Here is a 24,752-nt window from a genome sequence, read left to right as displayed (position 1 = left end):
CAAGCAGAAGCCTCAGTCTTCTATATATGTTACTTCTTCAGTTATGTTTCTACGTAGCAGCCAGCCTCATTGCTCTATGCATGTTAGAGCCTCTGCCACGTGTAGTTGTAGAAGCCTAAATCATATGTATGCATGTGTGGGTACTTATATAGCGCAAACCTAGCTGTGAAGCAACAGAGCACTCTATAAATACCATTATGTCAAGAGTCTGGAGACGATGTACAAGATCGTGTACATAAAGTGGGGATGACACAAATACATTGTAACACATTTTAGGTACAGGAAGATTAAGTGATTTGCCTACAGCCATACGATTTTGAGTCTAGCACCAAGGCTGGATTTCAAGGGAAACACCCACAGCATCGGTGTCAAAACAGACATCGCATCGTTGTTTACATCGCATGCAACGATGGCGCGATGTCAGTAACATCGCATGCAACTACAACGCATGCGATGTTTGAGGTTTGATAGGACAGTTTTACTAAATGAAGCACATTATTGCAGGAATGTTTACTTGGGCATCAGAATTGCACATGCAAATGTTTATATTCTTGGGCATCATTAAATGAGGCACATTATTACGGGCACTAAATGAGGCGCTTTATTATGGGCGGACAATTTTACTAATGCGGAATTGCACATGCAAATGTTTATTAAATGCGGGACATGAGGCACATTATTGCAGAAAAACAACCATCCTCTATGTGTGCCTTTACATCCTGTACATTTGCAATGTTTTTCAATTTGTATCTTTTAGGTGACGCGTGTAATCCAACGCGAAGTCCTTATGTTTTGCTACTGGTTCTTATGTAAAGAGCTCTGACACCTTCGGGTAAAGTTCACGCTATATAACATCGCATAAAATAACACTTTAACAAATAAAAAAACACCAATCCTCTTTAAATAAGGACGACTGGTCCAGAAAGCACAAAAAGGCTGAAAGGGTAATAACCTTTAACAGTGCCCCTTGTTCTTGCTACAGACACAATTTTGCCCAAGTGCCCATGAAGGTACTAGTAAGTGCCTTGTTAAATGGTAAAAGAGGTTGAGAAGAAGAGTGTCCACTTCGTGAGACCCCCTACAATCACGTTCAATAGAAGGTAGTTGCAGACTTGAGCTGCCCTTTTAATAACCATGGTTATTGATGCCTACTCATCCGCAGAAGAACCATGGGTAAACACCAGGGTGGTGTCAGGACACAAATCCATACCAGTCGCCTTTAGGCTCATACAGAAAGTATCATATTGTATTGTGCAGAAAAATCATGCCCACCGCCATCATCAAATGCAGGTTGGCTCTGATAAAACTCCGGCCAAAAGAGTTGTTGGAGTACTGGAGGGCGATCTCTTCGCAAAGACATTATCTTGTCTGAATCAGAACAAATGGGGGCAGGGTGCACTGGACCTGAACTTGCACACTGCTCTGTTTGAGACTAGGACAGATTCAGAGTCAGACAGAACTATAGGCTGATATTCTCTTCCGGGTTCATTGGTGCAAGTGTTGACGCAACAGAAACTGGTTTGGATCAGGGCGCCAAGCGTGGGATTGACTCTGGAGTTGGAGCTGAGCCCGCAGCTAGTTCAGAATGCATACCCTGCAACGAGGGCAGGCCTGTTGCCAGTAACCTGGCAGGAGGCCTTTGTAGGTCCAGGATCCTCAAAGGAGGACTAGAATGAAACTGTAAGCTGCATTTGATGTGAAGCTACATCCTTAAATTTGTTGTAGCGTTGCCAATCGACCCAGAAAATCAGGGTGCATCGAAATCGGCTGCAGAACTAGTACCTTGGCAGAGGACCAGGAGTGAGATTGCGGGACAATTTGACATCCCCACAACTTACCAGAAGGAGAGTGGTGAGGATGGGATGACACCAACTTGGACTTCTTATGTTTTTTCTATGATTTGGACTTACCCAAAGACTTGAAGTGCAATGAGAATCAGTAGAGGTATCAGTCTTTTGAACGGGAATGGATCTGAGACCTTGAGTTTGAGTGGAAGCAGCCTTTTTGTGATTTCCAGCGATGTTCAGCAGAGTATAGGTTAGCTTTGCGGTCCTGGTTTGCCTTTGTATTTATCAGGGCACACTCGTAGCACTGTTATATTCTGTGCTGGGCAAATCGAGGGCCGATTTAGGGCTCCACTCGGGCACAGATAGCCTTCCCGGGGGCGACGACTTTGGCCGCCATCTTGGGGCGAAAGGCAGGGTTTGCGCACTAGCGGTTGGGCGAATCACGGCCCAGGCACTATAAAATGAAGTCCATTTCCCGTCCGCGCAGCAGGCGGGCGCGCCAGGCAAGCCCGTCTGGGGCCGTCCGGGCCAGACCGGGCTTAGGGCTAGTTACTATGACTATGGCCCTTAATCGGCAGATAGTATACTCCAGGGAAGAACTCCTGTTGCTACAAGATAAGAATGGCTTGAGGTGCCGCCAGTTCGAGAGTTTTGATAAACAATTCTGTCAGTGTAAACTTTGTCCGGATTCCATCCCTGCGAGGAAAAACGGTAAGGAGGTCTGTAGGGATCTGGGGATGGCATTATCGAATTGTAGATCGCTACCAAAGCACGCGGTAGAGATCAACCTACTGATTGAAGAAGGCAACCTCAATGTGCTTTTTTTAACCGAGACGTGGTTATCCTCAAACTCTGAGTTTGATATCACCACTGCTCTTCCAGGCGGATTTTTCATCCAGAGTCATCATAGGGATCAAGGGAAGGGAGGAGGGCTTGCTATAATCTACAAAGATACTTTTATTTGTAGAATTGAGGATGGCGACATCTCAGACGCAGAAAGTGTCCGCTTCAACATCCAAATAACTCCTACCAATTCCCTTTCAGGATTCCTTATCTACTGCCCACCGGGCTGCATAAAACAGTTTGCAGGATCCCTGCTGGAATCCACGCTAGCGGCCGCAGCTCAGTCACCCAATTTTCTGGTCCTGGGAGATCTGAATCTGCATTTTGACGACCCTAATGACAAAGTGGCCTTAGACCTTAGTTCGGACCTTAATGCTTTCGAAATGAAACTTTTAAATAAAGAGACTACCCATATCAGAGGACATCTGCTAGACCCTATTTTCTCGAATAGCAACCAGCTTATGACTAGATCCCCACTGCCTGTGCCATGGTCTGACCATTTTGTAGTACCATTCTCATGGAAAATTTGCACAGAAGGGAGAAGTGCCCCTCGCTCTCGTACACTACAGAGAGCCTGGCCTAAACTATCGGTGGAAGAACTGACACTTGCCTTAGAACAAACGGCCCCTGTGGTAGAATCAGATCCTCTGGTGGCTGTTATAAGCTTCTAGAACTGGCTTAATAATTCCCTGAATGCGGTATTGCATCTAAAAATGGTCACTAAAAAAAGCAGTACTTTTAAATCACCGTGGTACACTGCAGAGCGCAGAGACCTTAGAAAAGCCTGTTAAAAATTGGAACGTAGCTGGAGGAAAGACTGGGCAGATAACAACAAAGCCGCCTATCGGTCTGCCCTGAGACTATACAAAGCTGCCCGACAGAAAACTCAGGCAACTTTCTTCGAGAACAAAATCAACTCATCCGCCAACTCCTCGAAGGAAACTTTTAAAATTGTTAAGCAACTTCTTAAAGTCCCTGCTCCGATGATTGATCAAGAATATACTGAAGCAAGGTGCAACCAGTTAGCGGAGTTCTTTGACACTAAGATACAAGGAATTCTTGATAGTCTACCACAGACTACCACCTCTATCGGTGATGACCCTTCTCCAGTCCCGACCACCGGCCCTCTGCTGGATGCCTTTAGTCGCATCACCAAGGAGGATTTTTGTAAAACCTTATCCTCCCTGAACAGTGGTTCTCCATCTCACCCGGCGCCTATGTATATCCTTAAACAAATGCAGACACTATTGCCCCCCTTGCAACAGAGCTGTTAAACTCCTCATTTACTTGCGGGGTGGTCCCACCCAGCTGGAAACAGGCCAGAGTCAAGACACTCCTAAAAAAACCGGGGCTTGATACTTTCGATTTATCCAATTTTTGCCCGATCTCTTCGTTACCTGGTATGGGCAAAATCGCTGAAAAAATCGTTAATCATCAGCTCTCAGGGTTCTTAGAATGCAACGGGCTGCTGAGCGACTCTCAAACAGGTTTTCGCCCGGGACAGGGCACTGACACAGCCCTCATAGTGGTGGCAGAGGAGGCAAGGTGCATCTTAGATTCAGGAGGATCCGCAGTGGTGATCTGGATCTGAGTGCTGCATTCGATACGGTGGACCATGAAATATTAGTCCACCGTCTCGCTAGATTGGGCATAGCAGGATCGGCCCTGAGATGGCTTGAATCCTTTTTGAATAAACAATCATTTAGGACCTGGGCCACCAATTTACATCTCTCCCCAAAGCTTTCTGGCCTCCCTGTATGGGTGAGCTGCCTTTGCCAAAAGAAAAAATCAAAAGCCTAGGGGTGTGGTTCGAACCCGAACTAACCTTCAGGACGCATGCACAGAAAGTCGCTGGCGTTTGCTTCGGCCTGCTTTGGGCGGTGCGGAAAGTTCTCCCTCTCCTGCCTTTCCAGTCCAGGAAACTACTGATCCAGGGATTAATCTTATCCAGACTGGATTATAGCAACACCTTACTCCTGGCAGCTCCGGAAGCCACCATTAATATCCTGCAGCGGGTGCAGAATGCAGCAGCCAGGATGCTCTCGGGGGCTCCAAGAAGAGCGTCGGCCAAACCACTGTTGAGAGCTCTCCACTGGCTGCCAGTTCGTGAGAGAATTGCCTTCAAATCATCATGCATTGCCCTTAAGACGCTCCAAGGCAAAGGTCCTCTAGGAGCCTGATTCGTCCCTATAGACCCGCTCGGGCCCTCCGGTGGGATTTGGAAAATCTTGCCATAGTTCCAAGAGTTAGGAAGGCCCGCACAGGAGGACGCCGCTTTACTGAAAATGCGGCGAAAAACTGGAACGCTCTCCCTAGGCATATCCGGACCGAACCCTGCTACCTTAAGTTCCGAAAGTCGCTCAAAACTTTTCTTTTTCCTAAGATCCCCTAAGTACCGGTTCCTCTCGGAGTTTCTTCCTGTCATCTGTTGGGTTAGTGCTGGGACGCTCTAGGGCAGCCATGCACTTTACAAATTAAATTTCATTTCATTTCAATTGGCGCCATGGCCCAACCATTGACTGGAGAAGTATATGTTAATGGGGATCGGTCTCAGACATTTGTTTGTGACAACCCCCTACAAGGTTTAAAGTCTGTGGTTTTAGGGCCTTTGTACAGTGGAGGAAGAACTTTTTTGAAGGAAAAGGACTCATCAACTGGCGAGGAAAAGGAGTTGGTTTCGGATCCACATCAGAACACGCAGAAAGGATCTTATGTTAGTGCACAGGGATGGTGCCTAATTGTGGCTAAAGGGTCATTTACTGGGTGGAACAGAGTTGACAAGCAGCAGCACAATGTCACCTGCTAGAAGGCAGGAACAATAAGAAAAGCCTCTGGATCCAGTTTGGCAATGTATTCACAAGGTGAAGAATCTGCAGTTAGAAGTATCTATCAAAAATTGACATTACAGCCAGCAGGTAATATTGCAGCAAACATTTAAATATACTGTACCCATTATCTCATCAGTGTACGCATCTACTCTAGCTATACATTTTACAAAAGCAAAATAATGTCTCAAAATAAAGATAGCTACTTCTTACCTTTCTGCGCTTTTCAGGTCCAGCTGGGGCAATCTTTTCATACCAGGTCTCAAACATGCCATCTTGGCACTCATCCATCCACTCGCAGTTTTGTTTATAGTCCGCAATTTCTTCTTCTTCATTCCACTGACTAATAAAAAGTGCCAACAATTATAGTCACCCTATTCTATACCTTGGTACACATTAAAGTAGATAATTATATAAAGGGTTTATATACATTTGATGTTCTATAGATAATAAATTATAAATAATGTGAAGTTGAGAAACTCAATAGTATGTTTATGGTTCAGTGTTAGGATTATAAACACAGCCTGTTTCAAATCCTGACTAAAGAATGCTCCAGACACCTTTTGGCAAGTGAGTAGCAGTTCTTAATGCAAAGGACTATCCACCTCGGCAATGTCCTCTCCTGCACAGCCTTCCCTTTTATGGCCCCAGAGAACATCACAAAGTGCTGACCGCCCACTTGATGCTTCTTGGTACAATAGATGTAAAAATGTAAAGCTCTTTTGGGGTCTAATCTGTTAGGCCTCTCCTCATTCAAGGCGCGAGGAGTGGTAAAGAATGCAGGGAGAGTGATTGAATGCCCAACGTTGAAAGGAGTCAAGTTTTGGCAAGAAGGCCACTGAAGTTCTTAGATCCAGTTTGTAAAAGTTAGCATAGGCTGGTTTCACCGACAGTGCCTTGAGTTAATTTGTGCTACAATCTAAAGTTACCGCAATGAGGAAGACAGTCTGTAAGGTCAGAAGACAATAAGAGCAGCTGTGCCTTAACTTAATGTGCGTAAATATAATAAAACTTCAGAACCAAGTTAAGATTCTAATAAGGCATCACAAGCGTTTGGGAGGAAATATGTGTCAAATCTTTAATAAACCACATACAAGTGATTGAAACAAGTGAGTTTGACAAAACAAACAGGACATCCAACAGTTTACCTTGCATGAGGTAGGTCATGCAGACGACACAACAGGCCACAACTTTGACCCATAGCCCGGCATAAATGGACTTCTATGAAGGATGCCTGTGGCAAGGGTGACATCCACATGGAGATGGACACTTTGCAGGCTCAGATGAAGGACCCTGCCCTGATGCTACGACAGGAGATCCTCTCGTACAGGGAGCCTGATCCATGGGCCGATGCATATGCACAGAGTTTCTGGGTATCAGACTCGCCCGGCACTAGGATGACTTGGACCCAGTCATTCCTGATCTTCTTAAGAGCTCAGCGGAGGAAAGCGAGGCAATAGGGCATACAGGAGTCCTGTGCTCCATTCCAGCCAGAATGCATCTCCTGGGGAGTGTTTCAGTGGAAACTACACAACATGCAAAACACTTGATAATGCAAGTTTGACAGTAGAAAGAAGATCAAGCCAGGGGTCCTTTTACTGCTGCAAGCTGTCCTTTGCCGCATCAGGTTGTAGGTGCCATTTGTGTCCCACAGGATGCTGCTAGCGGTGCTCATTCGGCATAGCATTCAAAGATCCTGCTATGTGCTTCACTATCAGGGAAAGGCTCTGAAATTCCAGTCAACTGCAGATAGGGATAGGGCTCCGTTGCCTGTACAACTGAGATAAAACAGCCACCACTACAGATCAGTTGCAGTTTCCTTTGAAATCTGATTGGCATTTGACACATTCCCTTGGTGCAGGGACTAATGGAAGTTCAGATTCCATTGCATATGCCACCTGGCATACTTGACAAGAAGGATGCAGGATGCTAAAGAAGTCTCATAGCTGCTCTCACCAAGACCCAGGACTGAGGCTGAAACATCGGGATCGTAGAAAAAACATCCCAGACTCACTGCAATGGAGGGAATCCCCTGAACTGAACTGTATCCAGGTTTTAGGAGGACCCAGAAGGGGTTCCAATAGTAAATGGGTGTCGCCCACAGAACCACTCACGAATATGGTGAGTGGTGGTCTTGGCGTGTACTCGGCGGGCCGGGCGGGAGACCCCCTTCGTGAATAGCGGAAAGAATCCCTCTCAAGTGTCCGTTTGGAACTTATTTCCTCATGACTGGGTAGCTGTTGGTCCGATTCATGGCCGCACTATAGAACTACATTGTGAAGCCTCGGTGCACTTGCAGCTCCCCTCACGTCCCGTTCATCCCTTTGGACGCAATGCACTTGGATGACTGCTTGACGTAAACCCGCCCGGTTTGTGCAGCCTGGAGCTTGTTCTCAGATCAATTCTTCGGTACAGCCAATGTGTTATTTGCACTATCGCCCATCTGGGGAGACCGCTGATTTCCCGGTTCGCATTCTGCATACAAGCTGTTTTCATTCTGTGAGCAGCCCACCTTCTAATATATTTGATATGCTCTCCTTGCCCTTATGTACAATCCGGGACCGGTTCCACATCATGCTGTTATAGGATCTCTACTGAGATCTTAAAGAATTTTGCTGTGTTTGTCATGCGCCCTGATGAAGGAACTTTTCAATGTGGCACGATTCCAAAACGCGCGTCGGCGCTTTTCAGTGGTTGTTGGAGTATATGTGTTTTTTGATTGAGTATAGTATGAGTGTGTATGGGCTGTGAATGAGTCAGTAATTGATAGAATGAGTGTATGATTTGTGTGCCAATTTTTTGTGTTTTACTTGTGTCCCGTGGGCTGATGCTATATCCCTATGTCTTGATTTCTATTTATAAAATAATGTATGTCTTATTGAATTAATTGAAATGTGTTCTATTTTTCTATGGATATAAATAAATGATTTAAGATCTTATATTCGTGAGTGGTTCTGTGGGTGACTCCCATTTACTATTGGAACCCCTTCTGGGTCCTCTTAAAAACTTGGGAACTCCCTCTTCCATGTTGTTTTGATGTATTTTGCCCTGGTGGGTTGTTCCCTCTCCCCTTAACCTCTTTAGGCTTCAGGTTCCCTCTACTGTTTTTTATACTGAACTGTATCCAGGACAGCTCCAATGAAAGAAAGCCTCTACAAAGGAGTCAGAGATAATTTCAGATGGTTGATCATGAACCTTAACTGTGGCAGAAGATTCTTTGTTGTCTGGAATTGGTCAAGGTTGTCTTCAACAGTCAGTCATTGAGGTAGGGAAGTATCAGTGCTGCTGACCTCCAAAAATGGCCGGCAACCACTGCCATAATTTTTGGAAACACAAGAGATGCACTGGTAGGCCAAAAGGAAGCACAACAGACTGAACATGCTCTTGGGCTACCTTGAACTGCAGATAACATCTTTGAGACTGCAGGACAGGTGCCTGAAAACACAACTCCTGCAGGTACAAGGACACTATCCAGTCGCTCGGGTCTAGGGTAGACAGAATCTGAGTCAGTGTCAGCATTTTAAATGTATTCTTCCACAGGAAGTCATCAGAGAATGGAAATCTAAGACGGGTCGAAAACCCCCATCATTCTTCAGCACAAGGAAATTGCAAGAATAGCAACACTCTCCTACTTCTGAGTCTGTAACCATCTCTATTGCTTCTTTGGAGAGTAAAACGTGCACCCTTTGCAACAGAACTGACAGGTATGCCCCTGAAATTCACTCTGATGTCTGATTTTGAAGGACGTATCTGTCGGACGTGATGAATAGTTGCTCCGGGAGACAGTGCTGGATCCTGTCTCCCAAAGGAAGGTTGCGCACCACTAATGGCAAGATAACATGGCTCAATGGGTGTTGCAGCAAGAGGAAGAAAAGCTGGGAAGACTGGTGCCATTGGTGGCGTGGGCATTGCCTGCCCACCCACATCCCAGGCCTAGAAAAGACTGGGGTGATTGCAGCAGAGGCTAGGGAGACTGACTATGTCTGTATGGCTGCCTCTTAGGATAGCCTTTAAATTTGTGTGCTGTGGGGCTGGCTTTCCACTGGAGACTATAGGCCTCAGATTACCACCCTACCACCAACCCAATCAGTGACACAACCATCTCAACTATGAACTCTTGGTAGGGAAGGAAGATTTGCCTACTGCAGGTCAGTTTGGTGCTTGTCTGCCGACACATGAGTCCCTGAGACATATTCAGCAAGTTGTGGACAGCGTTGAACAGGCAACTTCAGTACTGGGCCCACTGAAACGTTCAGTTTTGTTACAGGGTCTGCATATGCTACCTGAAAAACAGAACAATGAAGATGCAAGAGGCCAGGAGCTCAAGAAGCCTCAGAATCGTCCTCACCAAGACCTAAAATTAAGACCGAAATGTCAGGCTCATACCATGAATGTCTCAGCCTCGTTGTGGCAATGGAAAGGCCTTGAATGTCCCCATATTCAATGAAGGGAATCCCCTTCATAGGGCTCAGGTGGGGCTCCAGCTCATTGATGGAAAATCCCAAGAAAATCAAGAGCCCAGCCATCGCCCAGAAGTGGCTACAACTGAAGGTGGTAAGGCAGCCGTGACCAACTAGTTTTCGCGGTATGGGAATACTTGCATCCCTGAACTTCGGTGATCAGATATTGCCACCATCATCATTTTTCGGAACACCCAAGGTACTGAGGTATGGCCAAAAGGCAGCAGAGCAGATTCTAAGTGCGCCGACCCTACTATGAAGCGCAGGTAATGTCTGTGGAACTGCAGGACAGGTATATGGAAATATGGGTCCTACAAGTCCATGGACACCATCCAGCCACCCGGATCCAGACCAGAGAGGATCTGATCCAGAGTGACCATTTAAAATGTATCCTTCTTCAGAAATGCATTCAATGACGAGAGATCCAGTAAAGACCTGATGCCTCCAACCTTCTTCAGTCTGAGGAAGTAGCATGAATAACATCCCTTGTCTTTCTCAGTGGACAGCACCACTCAATGGTGTTGTTGGCCAGCAGAAGATTGACTTTTTGCATCACCTCTTGGGGGAGAGGATGTGGCCTAATGGCTAAAGCGGTCAAGCTCGAAGCTGGGGAACCAGATTAGAGCCTCTGCAGGGACACTCAACATCCAGTGATTCTGGGTGAATCATTTAATTTCCCTGCGCCTAACAAAGTGAGTGCAAATGGTGCTCATGTAAAGAGCTCTGATACCTTAAAGTCAAGTTTGTGCTATATAAAACTCCCCCCAAAAAAAGATTGTGTCGTGGTCTGCTGAAAATTACTATGGTGAAGAAGAATCCTATTCTATTAACACTATGGAGGGAAGAATAAGAAGAGGAGACAAAAACAAAGGCTGGGCGTAGCACCTTTGAACAATTTGTAAAACCCATTGTTATGACCTGAAGTTCTCCACTCGAGGAGCGAATAATGAATCCTACTCCTCAACGGGTGATTGTGGATCTCAGTGGGTAAATTAAAGCGGCTGGGAGCACTTCAGTACAGGTGGAATAGTTGGAGGATTGATGTCCCTGATAGCGTGAATGGCCTCAACATCATCATGCCCTTTTCCTTGAAAAACCAGGTCTCTGTTGCACAGGCTGGGAAGAAGACCCAGCCGGTAAGCTAGGACTCTAGAATAGACCCTACGTTTTTTATAATACTCCTGAAAGTGTGTCATGTTATCTTTAGTTCACTCTAAATTCAGACAATATAAAGCCAGGCTAGCCAAGAAAAAAAAAATCTTACCAAAGGCAGTGATAGTTTTGATTCCTTGCTTGTGGATTCACCATCATGAAGTATGAATACACTGCCAAGTAGATGCTAGATAGATCTCCAGCAAGGGACAACAGCTTTGGAAGGCTGACATAGCAGAGCAACTCCCAACAAAATGTCAGATGTTCACAGTCAGCTCCTTCTTAAGAACACCTAGCATAATCTGATTTACTATGCACCCTGACCTGATCGATCGGATGCCTCTATCTTTCCTCATTCTAATGAGCCAAAGTAAAGCTGAATACCAAATCTGAAGTCCTTTGTCAGACGAACATAAAAACTTACGAGTTCTCTTGAGATCTAGCCAGTGAAAAATATTCTCTTCCTTGAAGCATTACCAAAGGTAAGTAACTTGTACTTCTGACTGACATTTCTAACAACAGATTCCTCCTTGAACAGATATATGTAAGGCAATACCTCAGAAAAGGTAAAGGGCCTAGGGGATTGACTTACACCAGGAAATCCTGAATGACCTACTGGGAGAAATGTTCCTTCTTTCAAACTTGAGGCAGTAATGCCTGGTAACCGTGTGGATGGATGCCCTTGTAGAAGCCTCACAGATGCCTAACACCACGAACAACTCTCGTCAATGCTGTGGTAGCGAACCTGACTCTGGTGGAGAGCCAGATAGCTCTCAGGAGATTCTTGACCACGGCACGACACATTTCTATGCCAATAATAACCCATCTGGACATGGTCTTTTTCTGAACAGGCCTTCTTTTCTTAGCACCAGCTAATCCAACAAACAGCTAGTCATTCACCCTATACTCCTTAATTCAATCAATGTAAAAACGAATGGTTCTTTTTAGATCCAACTAATGAGAACTCTCCCCCTTCTTAGATCGAAGTGGCAGAAATAGAATAAGTGGTAAGAATTATATGCCCTTCCATGTAGAGCAGTCTATCACGCTTCCCACTTTTTTCTCTTTACATAACTTTCAAAGAAAAAGATGCCCAGGTCCTAAGCACTAATTTCAAGGGGAACAAGGCAATATAATATGGTAGCTGTACTGACGGTGCCTAGATATCACTGACACTACTAGAAGTTATTGGAATGAATATAACCGTCTTAATGTTGAACAATCCCAGGGAACCTCTGTGCAGGGCATCAAATAGCATGCACATATAGAATGTGAGCCCTTGCAAAAACTACATCACAACCAGAGGCAAACTGAGGAAAACAAATAAAAGGCTGAAAGGACTGACCAATGATTGGTGTCCAACAGCAAAGCCAGGCAGTGACAAAACTTTAAGACAGCTTGGTCTGGAGAGGATCACCAGACTTTCATCACACCAGGCCACAAACTTGGCCCAATGGCCCGAATAAATCAATTTGGTAAAAAGGGGCAGATCCATAGGTACACCATCCACCTCTTCTACAGACAAGTACAGCACATTCATTTGGCTGCACTTAATATCCATGCTTGGAGGTGTATATTGTGCAGGTTAAGGTGAAAATCCCTCTTTGATGAGAAATAACGACCTACTGAAAAGGTGGGTGGAACTGAGGACACAGGCTCAGGATGAGCAGATTTGGGGACAACACTCTCCCAGCCAAACCCGGGGTAATCAGGGTGGGGTGATCTTGGTCCCTCCTAAACTTTTTCAGAATTCAAGACCGACGTTTTAGTGGTGTAAAGGCATACAGGTGACCAAAGTCCCAGTGTAGGTGGAATGTGTCGCCTAAGGAGCCATTAGGTAGAAGCAAACAAGTTACTTACCTTTGGTAAAGCCTCATCTGGTAAAGACTATCTAGCCGCAGATCCTTACCTTAGAATTATCCCTAGGCGTCAGACTGGATCTGGACATTTTTCATGAGCAGTACTCCTGTGCTGGTAGGTGGCATGGTTTAGCGCTGCCTGGCATCGTGAGCACCGGAAGTGACAGGTACAGTCGTAATATAGGCGCCACCCCAGAGCACTGAGGTCGGGTTTTTTTTGTGACTTTCCACACCGGGAGTGTAGAGCCACGAACACCACTGCTCACTGGTATTGAAAAATGAACAGCTATGTCCCTAGAAAATCCATTCACAGTGCAAGGAGGATGGGTGGTTTGGTACGGAATCTGCGACTGAATAGAGTCAGTACCAGATAAGGTATTACCAAAGGTAAGTAACATGGCCATCTGATAGAGACTTCTAGCTGCAGATTCCAAACCTTAGAATAGGTGCCCAAGCAATAGATGGGTCTGCTAAACAATTTCACACCAAAAAGTCCTACAGGACCATACGGGCAAAGTGCCCAACTCGAGCACCCGGACTGTTCATGCTGTAGTGCTTAGTGAACATGTGCAGAGAGATCCATGCTGCTGCCTGGCAGAAGTCCAAGACCAGTACTCCGCATGCTAACACAGTGTTGACTTTCGTTGAATGTGCATGCAACCCTTCTGGAGGTTGCTTTTTGGCCAATGTGCAGCAGATTTCAACATAGACCACAATTTATCTGGAGAAAGCCTGTTTATGCACAGCCTTCCCTTTCTTGGCACCGACATAACCCACAAAGAGTTAGTTGTTCACTCTGAACTCTTTTCTGCGATCAAAGTAGAACGACAACACTTTTTGCGTTCAGTCAGAGTCGCTCATCTTCTTTACAGGGATGCGGGGCAGTGAAAAAGTTAGCAAGGGTGATGGATTGGCCCACATTAAAGGGAGTGACCAGCTTCAGAAAGAAGCTCTAGTCCGAAAGACCAGCTTGTCAGGGCAAATGTTGAGGTACAAAGGCTTAGATGACAAAGCCTGGTGTTTCCTGACACTCTGGGCAGATGTTATGGTGACTAGAAAGGCCATCTTCATTGCAAGGAGCCTGAGAGGACAGTTATGTAGTGGTTCAATAGGAGACCACATTAGAAAGGCAGGTACTATATTTAGGTCCCACTGAGGCATGAAGAAGGGTGATAGTGGGAACAAGTGTTGGAGATATTTCAAAAACCTATTTACCATAGGGGATTTGAACAGGAATGGCTGATCTGGCAACTGCAGAAATAAAGAGTTGCCAAAAAGATAGCCTTTCAAGGTGCCCAAAGCAGAGCCCTGCTGGGCAAGAGAAAGAATAAACAGAAGGACCTGAGAAAGGAGGGCAGAAAGGATATCAGCCTGTTTTTCTGCACACCATGCCACAAACTTGCCCCCACGTAAGGCATGTACCATATTAGTAGAAGGACGCCTGGCTGCCAAAAAGACACTAAACAATTCAGGGGGAAGCTCAAATGCTGTCAACTGTCACCAATAAATTTCCACACATGAAGGTGGAGCATTGCAGGGATAGGATGGAGAACCCTCCCTTGCTGATTCTCACAGATGGGCAGCTCGATCGGAGGACTGATGACCATGCTCAACAGCTCAGGATATCAAACTCTCTGAGCCACAAGGATGACTTGGACCCAGTTGTTCCTGAACTTCTTGAGAACTCTGGAGAGGAGTGGTATGGGAAGAAAGGCGTATAGGAGGACTGAGCTCCACTCAAGATGAAAAACGTCTCAGAGCGAGAGCTGCCTCCAGAGTGCAAAATGCTGACATTGCACGTTCTTGGTGGTGGCGAACAGATCTAACCAAGGATCCCTCCACTGCTGAAAGAGACTTTGCACCACCTCCGGATGGAGACACAGTTTGTGATCTGCTAGGCATCTTCAGCTGAGCTTGTCCACTCTGGGGTTCAGAGAGCCCGCCAGGTGTAGAATTCCCAGGAATATGCCCTGATGTTCGAGTCATATCCAGAGGTGCAGGGCCTCTTCACAAAAGGTCCAAAGCCCTACCCGGCCCTGCTTGTTGCAGTACCATATGGCCAGGGTGTTGCCCGTTAACATGTGCACTAGCCTGCACTTGATGGAGGATAGAAAGACTTTCAATGCCAGCCAGATCACTCGGAGATCCATTAGATTGAAGTAGAGTCTGCCGCTAACCCAATCTCGGTTTGTTAACCACCACTGCAGATCTTTTGCAGTACCCTTTTAGATATGGACCATGTCAGAGAGATTCCCCAGAGGCTGCACCCACTGGAACTTCATGTACCACTGCAGAGCCTGCATATGCCAGCAAGCATGTGTCATGTCTTGTTTTCGGAGGCAAAAGTGAGATCTGGTCTATGGATTGGTGGCCGTCTGTCCTCGGGGCCTGCCCTACGCCCACTTTTTCTGCCCGTAACCTTGGGATCATATTGGACACCTCTCTTTCCTTGGACAAACAGGTCAGTAGGACAGTGTCCACTTGCTGTAATGCCCTGAAGGTTTTAAGGAAGATCTCTCACTACCTTTCCCCTGAGGCACGCAAACAGGTAGCAATAGCGGCCATTGCCTCGAGACTGGACTATTGCAATGCCCCATACCTTGGCATCAGCAGTGGTCTCATTCAGCGCCTCCAGACCGTACAGAATGCGGCTGCCCGGTTTGTTGTAGGTGCTCCTAAACGTTCCTCGGGCACCACCATCAGAAAAGACCTGCATTGGCTCCCCATGCAGGCAAGGATCAACTTTAAGGCTCTATGCCTTACTCATCGTGCCCTTAATGAATCTGGACCGGAGGCTATTCGTGCCCTGGTGGCCCACTATGTCCCTGGGAGAGCACTCCGCTCTTCCAACAAAAACCTGCTTGTGGTTCCGCGTATATCCAAGGTCCGGTGGGGAGGAAGGTCTTTTCGCTTCCTTGCGCCTAGACTTTGGAATACGCTCCCTAGTGATCTCAAGTTGATCTCCTCTCACCTTCAGTTCCGCAAGGCACTTAAGACCTGGCTATTCCTAGCAGCTTATCTCTAAGTTCCCCCCCTGGCTGATATCTGAGCTCTCTGGTTACCATCCTCAGCGCCTTGATGCCTATGGGTTTAGTTGCGCTTCTGTATACAAATTGCCATTAATAATAATAAGCAGGATGCTGGAGGCCATAAGGCTCAGAATCCTCAGTCAGTCTCACCGAAATCCAGGATAGAGGCTGAAAGATTGGTATCATAGCCTGAATATCCTGGGCTCACGGTTAGGGAAGATAATCCTGAAACTGCAGTCTTCTGAAACTGCACAGTCTTCAGAACAGCATTGAGGAGGGAGGGCTGCATGGGGCGAGCTCACATTCAAAAGCAAGTTGTCAAAATAGGGGAAGACTGCACCCCCTGATCTCTGCAGATGAGCTGCAACCCCCGCCATCACCTTGGTGAAAACTCGAGGGGCGCTGGTAAGGCCACAAGGGAGCACAGAAAACACAGTGCTTGTAGCCCATAGTGAACCTCAAGTAATGCCTGTGAGTAGGCAATGTGGAAATATGCATCCTGCAAGTCCAATGGTACAACCCAGTCTCCTGGGTTGAGGGCCGACACCACTTGAGCATTTTGAATTTCTCCTATTTCAGGAAGAAATTTAGAGGGGACAGGTCAAGGATCAGGCGAAGGCCTCCATCCTTCTTGGGCACCAGAAAGTAGAGGGAATACCAACCACAAACTACATCTGTGGGCACCCTCTCTTTGGCTCCCTTGGCCAAGAGAGCTCCTACTTTCTGGCGGAGTAAGGAGAGATGGTCCTCCATCAACCTGTCACAACTGGGTGGCATAGATGGAGGGATGGTCATGAAGGGGAGGGAGTAACTCCTTCAGACAATTTGGGGTCCGCAGCGGTCAGACGTAATCAACCTCCAGTGGTGCAGGTGATAGTGTAAACTGCCTCCCACTGGCATGATGACACGACCTCTGAATGTCTGACCCACAGGCTCTGTGGGTATTGTGTTCTCAGCTACAGAGGCTGGGGAGCTTGTGTTCCATGGGGCTCGGTTGATAAGAGTGGCTGCTGGAAGCCTCTTCCATGGAAATGAAAGGAGCGAAAGGTGGTCTGGAGTTGCCAAGGGGCCATGGAAAGGGCCAAGGCCTAGGCCGCAGCTCTGCAATCCGTGAAGCTAACCAGCGCAGAGTCGACCTGGTCTCTGGAGAGACAGGAGCCTTCAAAGGGCATGTCCATAATGAAGCTTGGACATCCCCTGAAAAGCTGGTCATCCTCACCCAGGCGTGGCGCCAAAAGGCCACCAACAAAGAATCCGCCCTACCTAGCGAGTCGATTGTGTCTAGCCCACATTGTATTGTTAAATTAGCTGCTTCTCTCCCAGCAGCCACAGCTTGGTAGAGTAGTGCGTGGGCCTCCTCCAGAACAATAGGCAGCCCTTCCACAACCGAATCCCAGAGTGAATAGGATTACTGGCATAAAAGGCATGTGGTGTTCACTGATTGCAGTGAAAGGCTGGCGGAAGAAAACATTTTCTTGCCCAAGGTGTACAGCCTTTTGGATTCCCTATCTGGTGGGGTGGTAGGGAATGCACCAGTATTTATTTGGAAAGTGGATACTTGGACCACCAAGCTCTCCGGGGTAGGGTGTTGCGTGAAAAACCGAGGTCCCCTGGGGCGGGGCGATGGCAGCGGTCAACTGTCCTGTTCACAGGAGCCCTTATGCAGGGCTTGGATGTGGCCCAAGTAGGACGTCCGTGAGGGCTTCCTTAAATGGCAGGAGCTGTTCTGAGGGGGTAACTCCCAGCTGAAGCACCTCTGCCAAGATGTTACTCTTGATTGCCACAGAGGACAGGCTAAGGTCTAGGACCAAGGCTGCCCCCTCACCACCATAGCAAATGAGGCTTCCTCCTCCATAGCCATGGTAGGAGGAGAGACCAAGTCAGTATCTGGGGAGGTTTCCAGTCCACTGACATCCACTCAATCCTCACATCTGTCCATATTGGGGTCCAGGGACTGATATTGTTCAGGGTCCAGTGGCCCCTCCTAATCCTCCCCAAAGCCCCAGCTCATAGGTATAGAGCTCAGGCTCCGGCCTGAAGGAAAAAGATCCAATAGGAGTCGGGGAACACCCCTCCGGCTATGTTTTAAGAGTCAGAGGTACAAATGGAACAGTGCCGCCAGGGCGGTGTTGGGAGCATCAACAGCAGGACCAGCGCCAGGGGGAAGGTCTGATCCAACTGTGGATCAGAGGGGCCCGAATGGCGCGGAGGGCGGACTTGCTGGCGGGGAATCAGTATGGTTCCCCCCCCAAAGCACGTGGGTCCGAAGACGCTCCCGCAGGGACTGGCCATCCAAATATGAGGTGCATGGCCTCATAAAATTCTAGGAGTGGGGGCGGGGGGGAGAGCGGTAGGGAGGGGGGAGATTTCTGCAGCTCTTAGAAACTCAGGGAGGTGCGGAGACGGCCTAGGCATAGGCTGACCCACGGGTCCAGGTCCTCTGTGACGGAGGACTTCGACGGACAGGGTAATGTTGAAGCCCTCATCAACTTCTTACTCTTCTGTTCCTAATGGGACTTATCGGAGTAGGACAACTTCGATGAAGATTGATGTCTCCGCCGCAGATTCTGGGACCTCCCTCTCAACCGAGATCGAGACCGTCGAAGCATTGCACGTCAAACAGAGTCTGTGGGAGTTCAGGAACAGCAGACCGGTCAGCTTTGTTGTGGTGCCTGCAGATGACTGGGAGTGACTCCTTCACTCCAAGGTAGATTCCTTCGGGTTTCTTGAGTGTCAACAAGCCTATAGAAGTACCTGTATGGAGCACAGGTACAGACGATGCAGAAAACTGGCAGGACGATGAGACCAGGAGCAGTAGGAGTCTTCGCATTTGCAGTCTTGATTCCCTAAGCGAAGTTCAACGAAGTCCAAAGTGCACCGACAGATGAAGTGTTTTTGGATCTAAATCTTGTCCCACGACGAATGTAAGGAACCATCCACAGGTAAGCCCTTAAGTACCATAAGGAAAGGGTTGGGGAGATTCAGGGGTCCATCCCACAGGAAGGGCTGGACAGTGGGGAGGATACTCCCATGTCCTTTGTCCAGTTTTGTGCCAGAGTGGGAGCCAAAGGCTCCCTGAACTGGTTCCAACTGGAGTATGCAAGGAGGGCACCAAATGTGCCCTTCAAAGCAGTCTAGTGGCACCGGTAAGCACCCACACCCTGGCCCAATACACTAAGTCAGGAATCCTATTGTCCTGCCTTCCCATGCTCGAGCTTGGCTTAGCAGCAGAAGGGCAGAATCGTGTCTCTGGTCGGCAGCAGCCACAGTTTGCTGTCCGGGTCTAGAAGACTGGTACCGGGAACACTGACCACATCCTGTAGGAGCTCTACAGTGGATGTAATTATATCTTGGGGTATGATTCCAACATGTTGGATACCAAACATACCCTGGTTCGTTACAGCTTGTTTATAGCCATTGCGTAATGATGCATGGCCACTCGCTGTATCGTAATGGCTGATGCACTTACAACCAGAGAGAATGGACCCGTGGATTGTAGGGTTGTCCTGCCCATGCAGGTGCACCTTCACTAACAAAGCACCCTGCCTTTAGGATTGAAAGGCCTGCCTTAGGGGTGACTTAAAGGTTTTAAGTGAAGTGACCGCAGATAGAAGAAAACTGTCTTAAGTAGTGCTAGCACCAGCTTACACAGGCTGCAATGACAGGCCTGTCGTCAAATGGCAGGCCTGCCGTCACAATTTGAGTGGTCTCCCATGGGTGGCATAATACATGCTTCAGCCCATGGCCAACCCCTGGTGTACCTATGCCCTGGGTCCTTCGTACCATATGCTAGTGACTTACAAGGGTACACCAGTAGCCAATCTGGGGGTATCCAAGTACTCATCATGTTCCAATTTAGGGAACAAGCACGGAGACTGGGGCCCTGATTAGCAGAATCCCGTTGCACTAGTCAGAAAACATATTGACACCAGCAAAAAGAGGTGGTAACCACGAAAGCATATCCTACAATGCTGTACTTAATGTTAGATTCCAGGCATAGCACGAGTGCTTGAATTATCTCTCCCCTTCTTCATCATATTAATGCTGGCAGTCAGGACTTAAAACTCTTTTTTTAAGCAGTAGGAAGAAAATCAGCAAGAAGGTCAACCTGATCTGTCTCAGATCTAGCTTTTATACCTACATGAGCCTAAAATCCTCTGGAGACCAATGGTGAATCATGGAATACCAAATGAGCACCAGTGCCATAAAGGGATCATCTTTCCCCACAGTCAAAGCTGGTGCAAAGAATAAGTTACTTACCTTCATTAACGCCTTATCTGGTGGAAACTAGATCTAGCTGCAGAATCCTTACCTTAGAATTATCCCTAGGCACCAGACCAGACTTGGAAAGTTTCTACAGTAGTACCACTGCGCTTCGGTAGCAGTGGCTAAAGAATGGGACCTCACGCTGGTGCAATACGCAGATGACACGCAGCTGGCCATCACCCTCACTGAAGGCCCTTCTACCACGGCCTCAAGATTTAGGGATGGTCTGGCCGCTGTAGCCCAGTGGATGACGGACAACTGCCTGCAGCTTAATGCAGGAAAGACGGAGGTGCTGCTCCTCGAAAAGAACACCAGCTACTGGAACGAGCACTGGACCATCCCACCTCCAAAATCCCTGGTCAAAAACCTAGGCGTCTGGATGGACTCCTCACTTAGCTTCCAGACCCACACAAAAAAAGTGGCAGCTACCTGTGTGGGCCTGTTGAGGAGCCTCAATCCAATACTCTGATTCTTCAACTCCAAGGTTCGTCAACTAATTGTCCAAACCACAATTCTCACCCGCTTGGACTACGCCAATGTTTTACTACTGGGCGCCAACAAAGCGGGGATAGCACGACTGCATTGCGTGCAGAACACCGCGGCAAGAGTCTTGGTCGGTCTCCCCCGCAGATGTTCGGCCAGAGCTACTATTCGAAAGCTGCACTGGCTACCCATCGAATCGCGAATCCAGTTCAAAACACTCATCATGACATTTAAAATCCTTAAAACTGGACGCCCAGAACTACTCCACCCACTCCTAACACCATATGTGCCACAATGCAACCTACGCTCACTAGGTCAACACCTACTGATTGTACCCCGGACAAAGCTTGCCTGCACTGGTGGACGCTCCTTTAGGGCGTTGGGAGCCAAACTATGGAACACCCTCCCATTGAACATTCGCTCATTGGATAATCTGTCTGCCTTCCGGAAAGCCGTCAAAACCCACCTGTTCCCCTCTCCCTAGGTCTCCTAGCTGTCTTCCTTTCTTCCTCTGTTAGAGTTTTCCGTGGTTCTTAGCGCCGGGACGCCTCTTTGCTGGGGCAGCTGTTGCGCTTAAATGCTAACATAACATAACATAACATAACATCTAGTGAGTCCGTAACTATGTCGTCCGCCGGATATGACATCGTCCGAGTCAGTTTCTTCTGCGACTACTTTCTGAGCTAAAAAGTGGAGCCACATATAAAAACTGCTATCGAAACAGTGTGTCCATAAAGAATCCTCTTTTTGAAAAATGATTACATGAAGAACTATTGGTTGTTTGGATTGTGCAGTTTGTTGTTTCTTTCATTTTTTTGCAACAAAAGGCACAAGGGTGTATAGAAAGTATCTGGAAGAAAAGGAAAATCAGTTCACAGACCGGGGAAGATGGGAGGGTCAGTAAGGAATCTGTGGCTAGAGCTAGTCTCTGTAACAACAAGAACAGTGGGGTGGGATCCCAGGGAATCTAGTTTAAAGACCAACGAGGCGAACTTCCCCTAAACATAATCAATAACACAATGCTACCTCGGGTCTGAATATTAGCACGTGAACCATATGTGATAAATGTGTGGACTCTCTCAGAAATTTGTGGATAAATACAACCAAAAAACGGGGAATTAACCCTCAAGGACTAGAACCCTCACTCACCAGAAGGTGACATGCTTCACCATATGGGTTCCTCCTTCCAGTAGGAAATCCTAGTCCTACTGGGGGCTACAACTTCTTCACTGTGAGGAAGGAGCATAGGGATGTTTTGAAAGAGGTTCTCTAGTGAGACTAGGATGCTAGAAACCCATATGTGAAAATTATAGTGTAGTGAGAGTGCAGCTGCGGTATGACCGCAAGGAATTGAAGAGAGACAAGAGAGGGGGCAGGAGCCTGTCTTTCCCGTATACAGTGAGAACTAGCACAAGAACTGCTAATTCGTGAATCAAAACTAAAAAAGGAACATCACTCAGGACAGCATTGAATAATGCACTCTAGGTCAAGAACGATGCCCTTCCCCTTGCGTCTGCTAGGAAAGAAGGGCACCAGACAGAGTGGTAGGAAAGAAACCAAAGAACCCGCTGGCAGGTGTGGAGAAACACTCAACAAGTGAGAGGGTTGGGGGTGTTCAGTGTGCACCATTCACCGACCTGCACTGGTGTACCAAAGCACTGCATTTGGAGTCCTCTATGAGGGGTACTATGGTGTCAGAAACATATGGTGGAATACCTGAAAGGTATACAGACTAAGAGGGAACAAGGCATACACACAATACTAAGAAAATACCCCCAAAAAAACTGGGGTAGAAAGCAAAGAACATCGTGCAGCCAGCGGCATAGACTCCAAATAGGCTCAAAAAATAAAAAGCGTCTCAAAAACTGCCCAGGGACCACAACATGTCAACGACAAGATAAGATTACAAGAAAAGTAAATAAATGGTAGGGGTGCACCAGATGCTCAGCGGAGTTGACGAGTAAAAAGAAGCCAACAGGCCACACAGAAAGGAATGCAGGAGACCATTGCTAGCCCAACCCAGTACAGGGAGGGTGGATGGGATGCACACACAGAAGAAGCTACCATGAATAAATCTCAGATTCTACACGCAAAGGCAAAAACTCTACACTTGATTAAGTGGGGTGCTGGGCATCTCAAAAAATGTGAACGACTGTCCTCACACACCACCTGGTGTCACATTTCATCATTGGCAGTCCTCGCTCTCTGGTAGAGAGCGGGCCTAAACCTGGAGACAGGGAGGCAGTTCTAAAAGCTAAGTGGGGGCCCGTAATAAAGTAAAAAGTTAAAAACCAATGTAAACACCAAAAGACATTTATTTGTTAGGTATTTATTTGAAATTAAAAATCAAGGGTGGAGATTTGGGGAGCTAGTACCCCATCACCACCAGTGTCATCTACAGTGGAGAAGTGTGGCTCAATGGTTAGAGCGGCAGACCCTGATGCAGAGGTCTAGCCCGGGACCAGGGTTCAATTTCCCGCCTCGGCGGGTCTTGGGCTCACAAATTCCACGGACCTGATAATTCTCACCTCGGTGCCTATTCTAATCATAGAGTCCCACTCTGCAACTCTGGGCAATAGCTTGCTTAATCTCCACAACGGCCCCCACAACGCTAAGGATGCCTGGCCTTCACCCTGGGGGTGCCCAGGAGTGGACACCTCACAGGGAAAGCCAGGATGGGTTCCACAGCGGTATTCGTACAAGCGCCTTGAGACCCTTGCGGGTGAGTAGTGCGCTATACAAGTATAAATTTACATTTACATGTTTCTGCCATACTGGCCTGGAGGGTCTGTGGCATTAACCAAGACGAAAGAGCTAGGGCTCCTATCTGGTTAAGATACTACCAACTTGTAGGGTGACCTGTGTCAACCTCTACCTAAAGCTGGGGTTCTTGAAACCCCAACTGAGGGTCAAAGTTGCCCCATGAGAAGAGGGACTGAGGGACCCCTGTAGTCATACTTGCCTCAAGCTGCGTCCCTCGCCGTTCTCGTAAAAGCATCCTCTTCCCAGCGGGGCAACTTAGACCCTCACTTGGTGTTTCCCAACTTTAGGTAGAGGTTGATATAGTTCACCCAACTAGGTGGTAGTATCTTAACCAGAAGATAGGAGCCTCATCTATTTCGTCCTTATGAATGCCACGGACCCTCCAGGACAATATGGCTGAAACATGTTGACGACACTGGCGGTGATGGGGTACTAGATCCCAAAATCCCCACCCTTGATTTTTAATATCAAGTAAATACCTAACAAATAAATGTATTTTGGTGTTTACCTTTCACTTTATCACGGGCCCCCACTTAGCTTTTAGAAGTGCCTCCCTGTCTCCAGGTGTAGGCCCGCCCTCTACCAAACGCAGTTTTCTAGAGAGCACGGACTGCCACTGATGAAGCATGACACCAGGTGGTGTGTGAAGACAGTCCTTCATATTTTGTGAGATGCCCAGCACCCCACTCACTCCACTTTGCCTATCCAAAAAACAGTGTAAAGCAGAGTCAGCTTGAGAGCCAAACAGGTATTGACCATCAAAAGACTTGTCGACCAAGGACGACTGAACAGCCTCAGAGAATCCTGAGGTACGTAGCCAGGCACGCCGGCAAAGAGCTACCGAAAGGGCCATGCCCAGTCCTACAGAATATTTGGTATCCATGCCACAACAAATCCGTAAAGTAGCAGTCTGGCAGCCATCCTGGATCAACTGAGGAAGAGTGTCCCGAGAGTCATTAGGGAAGGAGGGAAGAAGGGTTGAAACCGAATACCACAGCACATGAGAAAAATGGCTCAAAACACAAGCCCGATTACGGGACCGCAAAGTGGAGCTGGAAGCAGAAAAGAGATATCGGCCAAAAGCATCCAGACGTTTAGACTCCCTGTCCTGAGGGATATCAGTCACAGCGACTATGTTGGGGGAGGCAGTAGCAGCCTGAACCACAAAGATATTCAGAGTAGGCTGACAGAAAAGGCAGAGCGGATCACCAGGGGCAGAATCGTGCCTATGACCTATAGACCGGTCCACGGAGGTCCTTGGATCTAGATTTGCCCAAGTGCCCAA

At 47.5% G+C, this 24,752-nt stretch overlaps 1 protein-coding gene across 1 annotated transcript in view; it reads right to left on the bottom strand.

The window, feature by feature from the left end:
• Nucleotides 1–24,752, bottom strand: part of ZZEF1 (zinc finger ZZ-type and EF-hand domain containing 1) — a 1,733,356-nt gene that overhangs the window by 873,820 nt on the left and 834,784 nt on the right. Inside the window, exon 33 of the mRNA XM_086954803.1 lies at nt 5,669–5,798. Within this exon, the coding sequence (XP_086810929.1) occupies nt 5,669–5,798 (130 nt within the window). The remainder of the gene's footprint in view (nt 1–5,668; nt 5,799–24,752) is intronic.

The sequence above is a fragment of the Lissotriton vulgaris genome, chromosome 2_1 (assembly GCF_964263255.1).
Source record: "Lissotriton vulgaris chromosome 2_1, aLisVul1.2, whole genome shotgun sequence".
Lineage (NCBI taxonomy): Eukaryota > Metazoa > Chordata > Amphibia > Caudata > Salamandridae > Lissotriton > Lissotriton vulgaris.
Note: the sequence above shows the minus strand (reverse complement) of the source record. Positions and strands in the feature narration are given on the sequence as shown.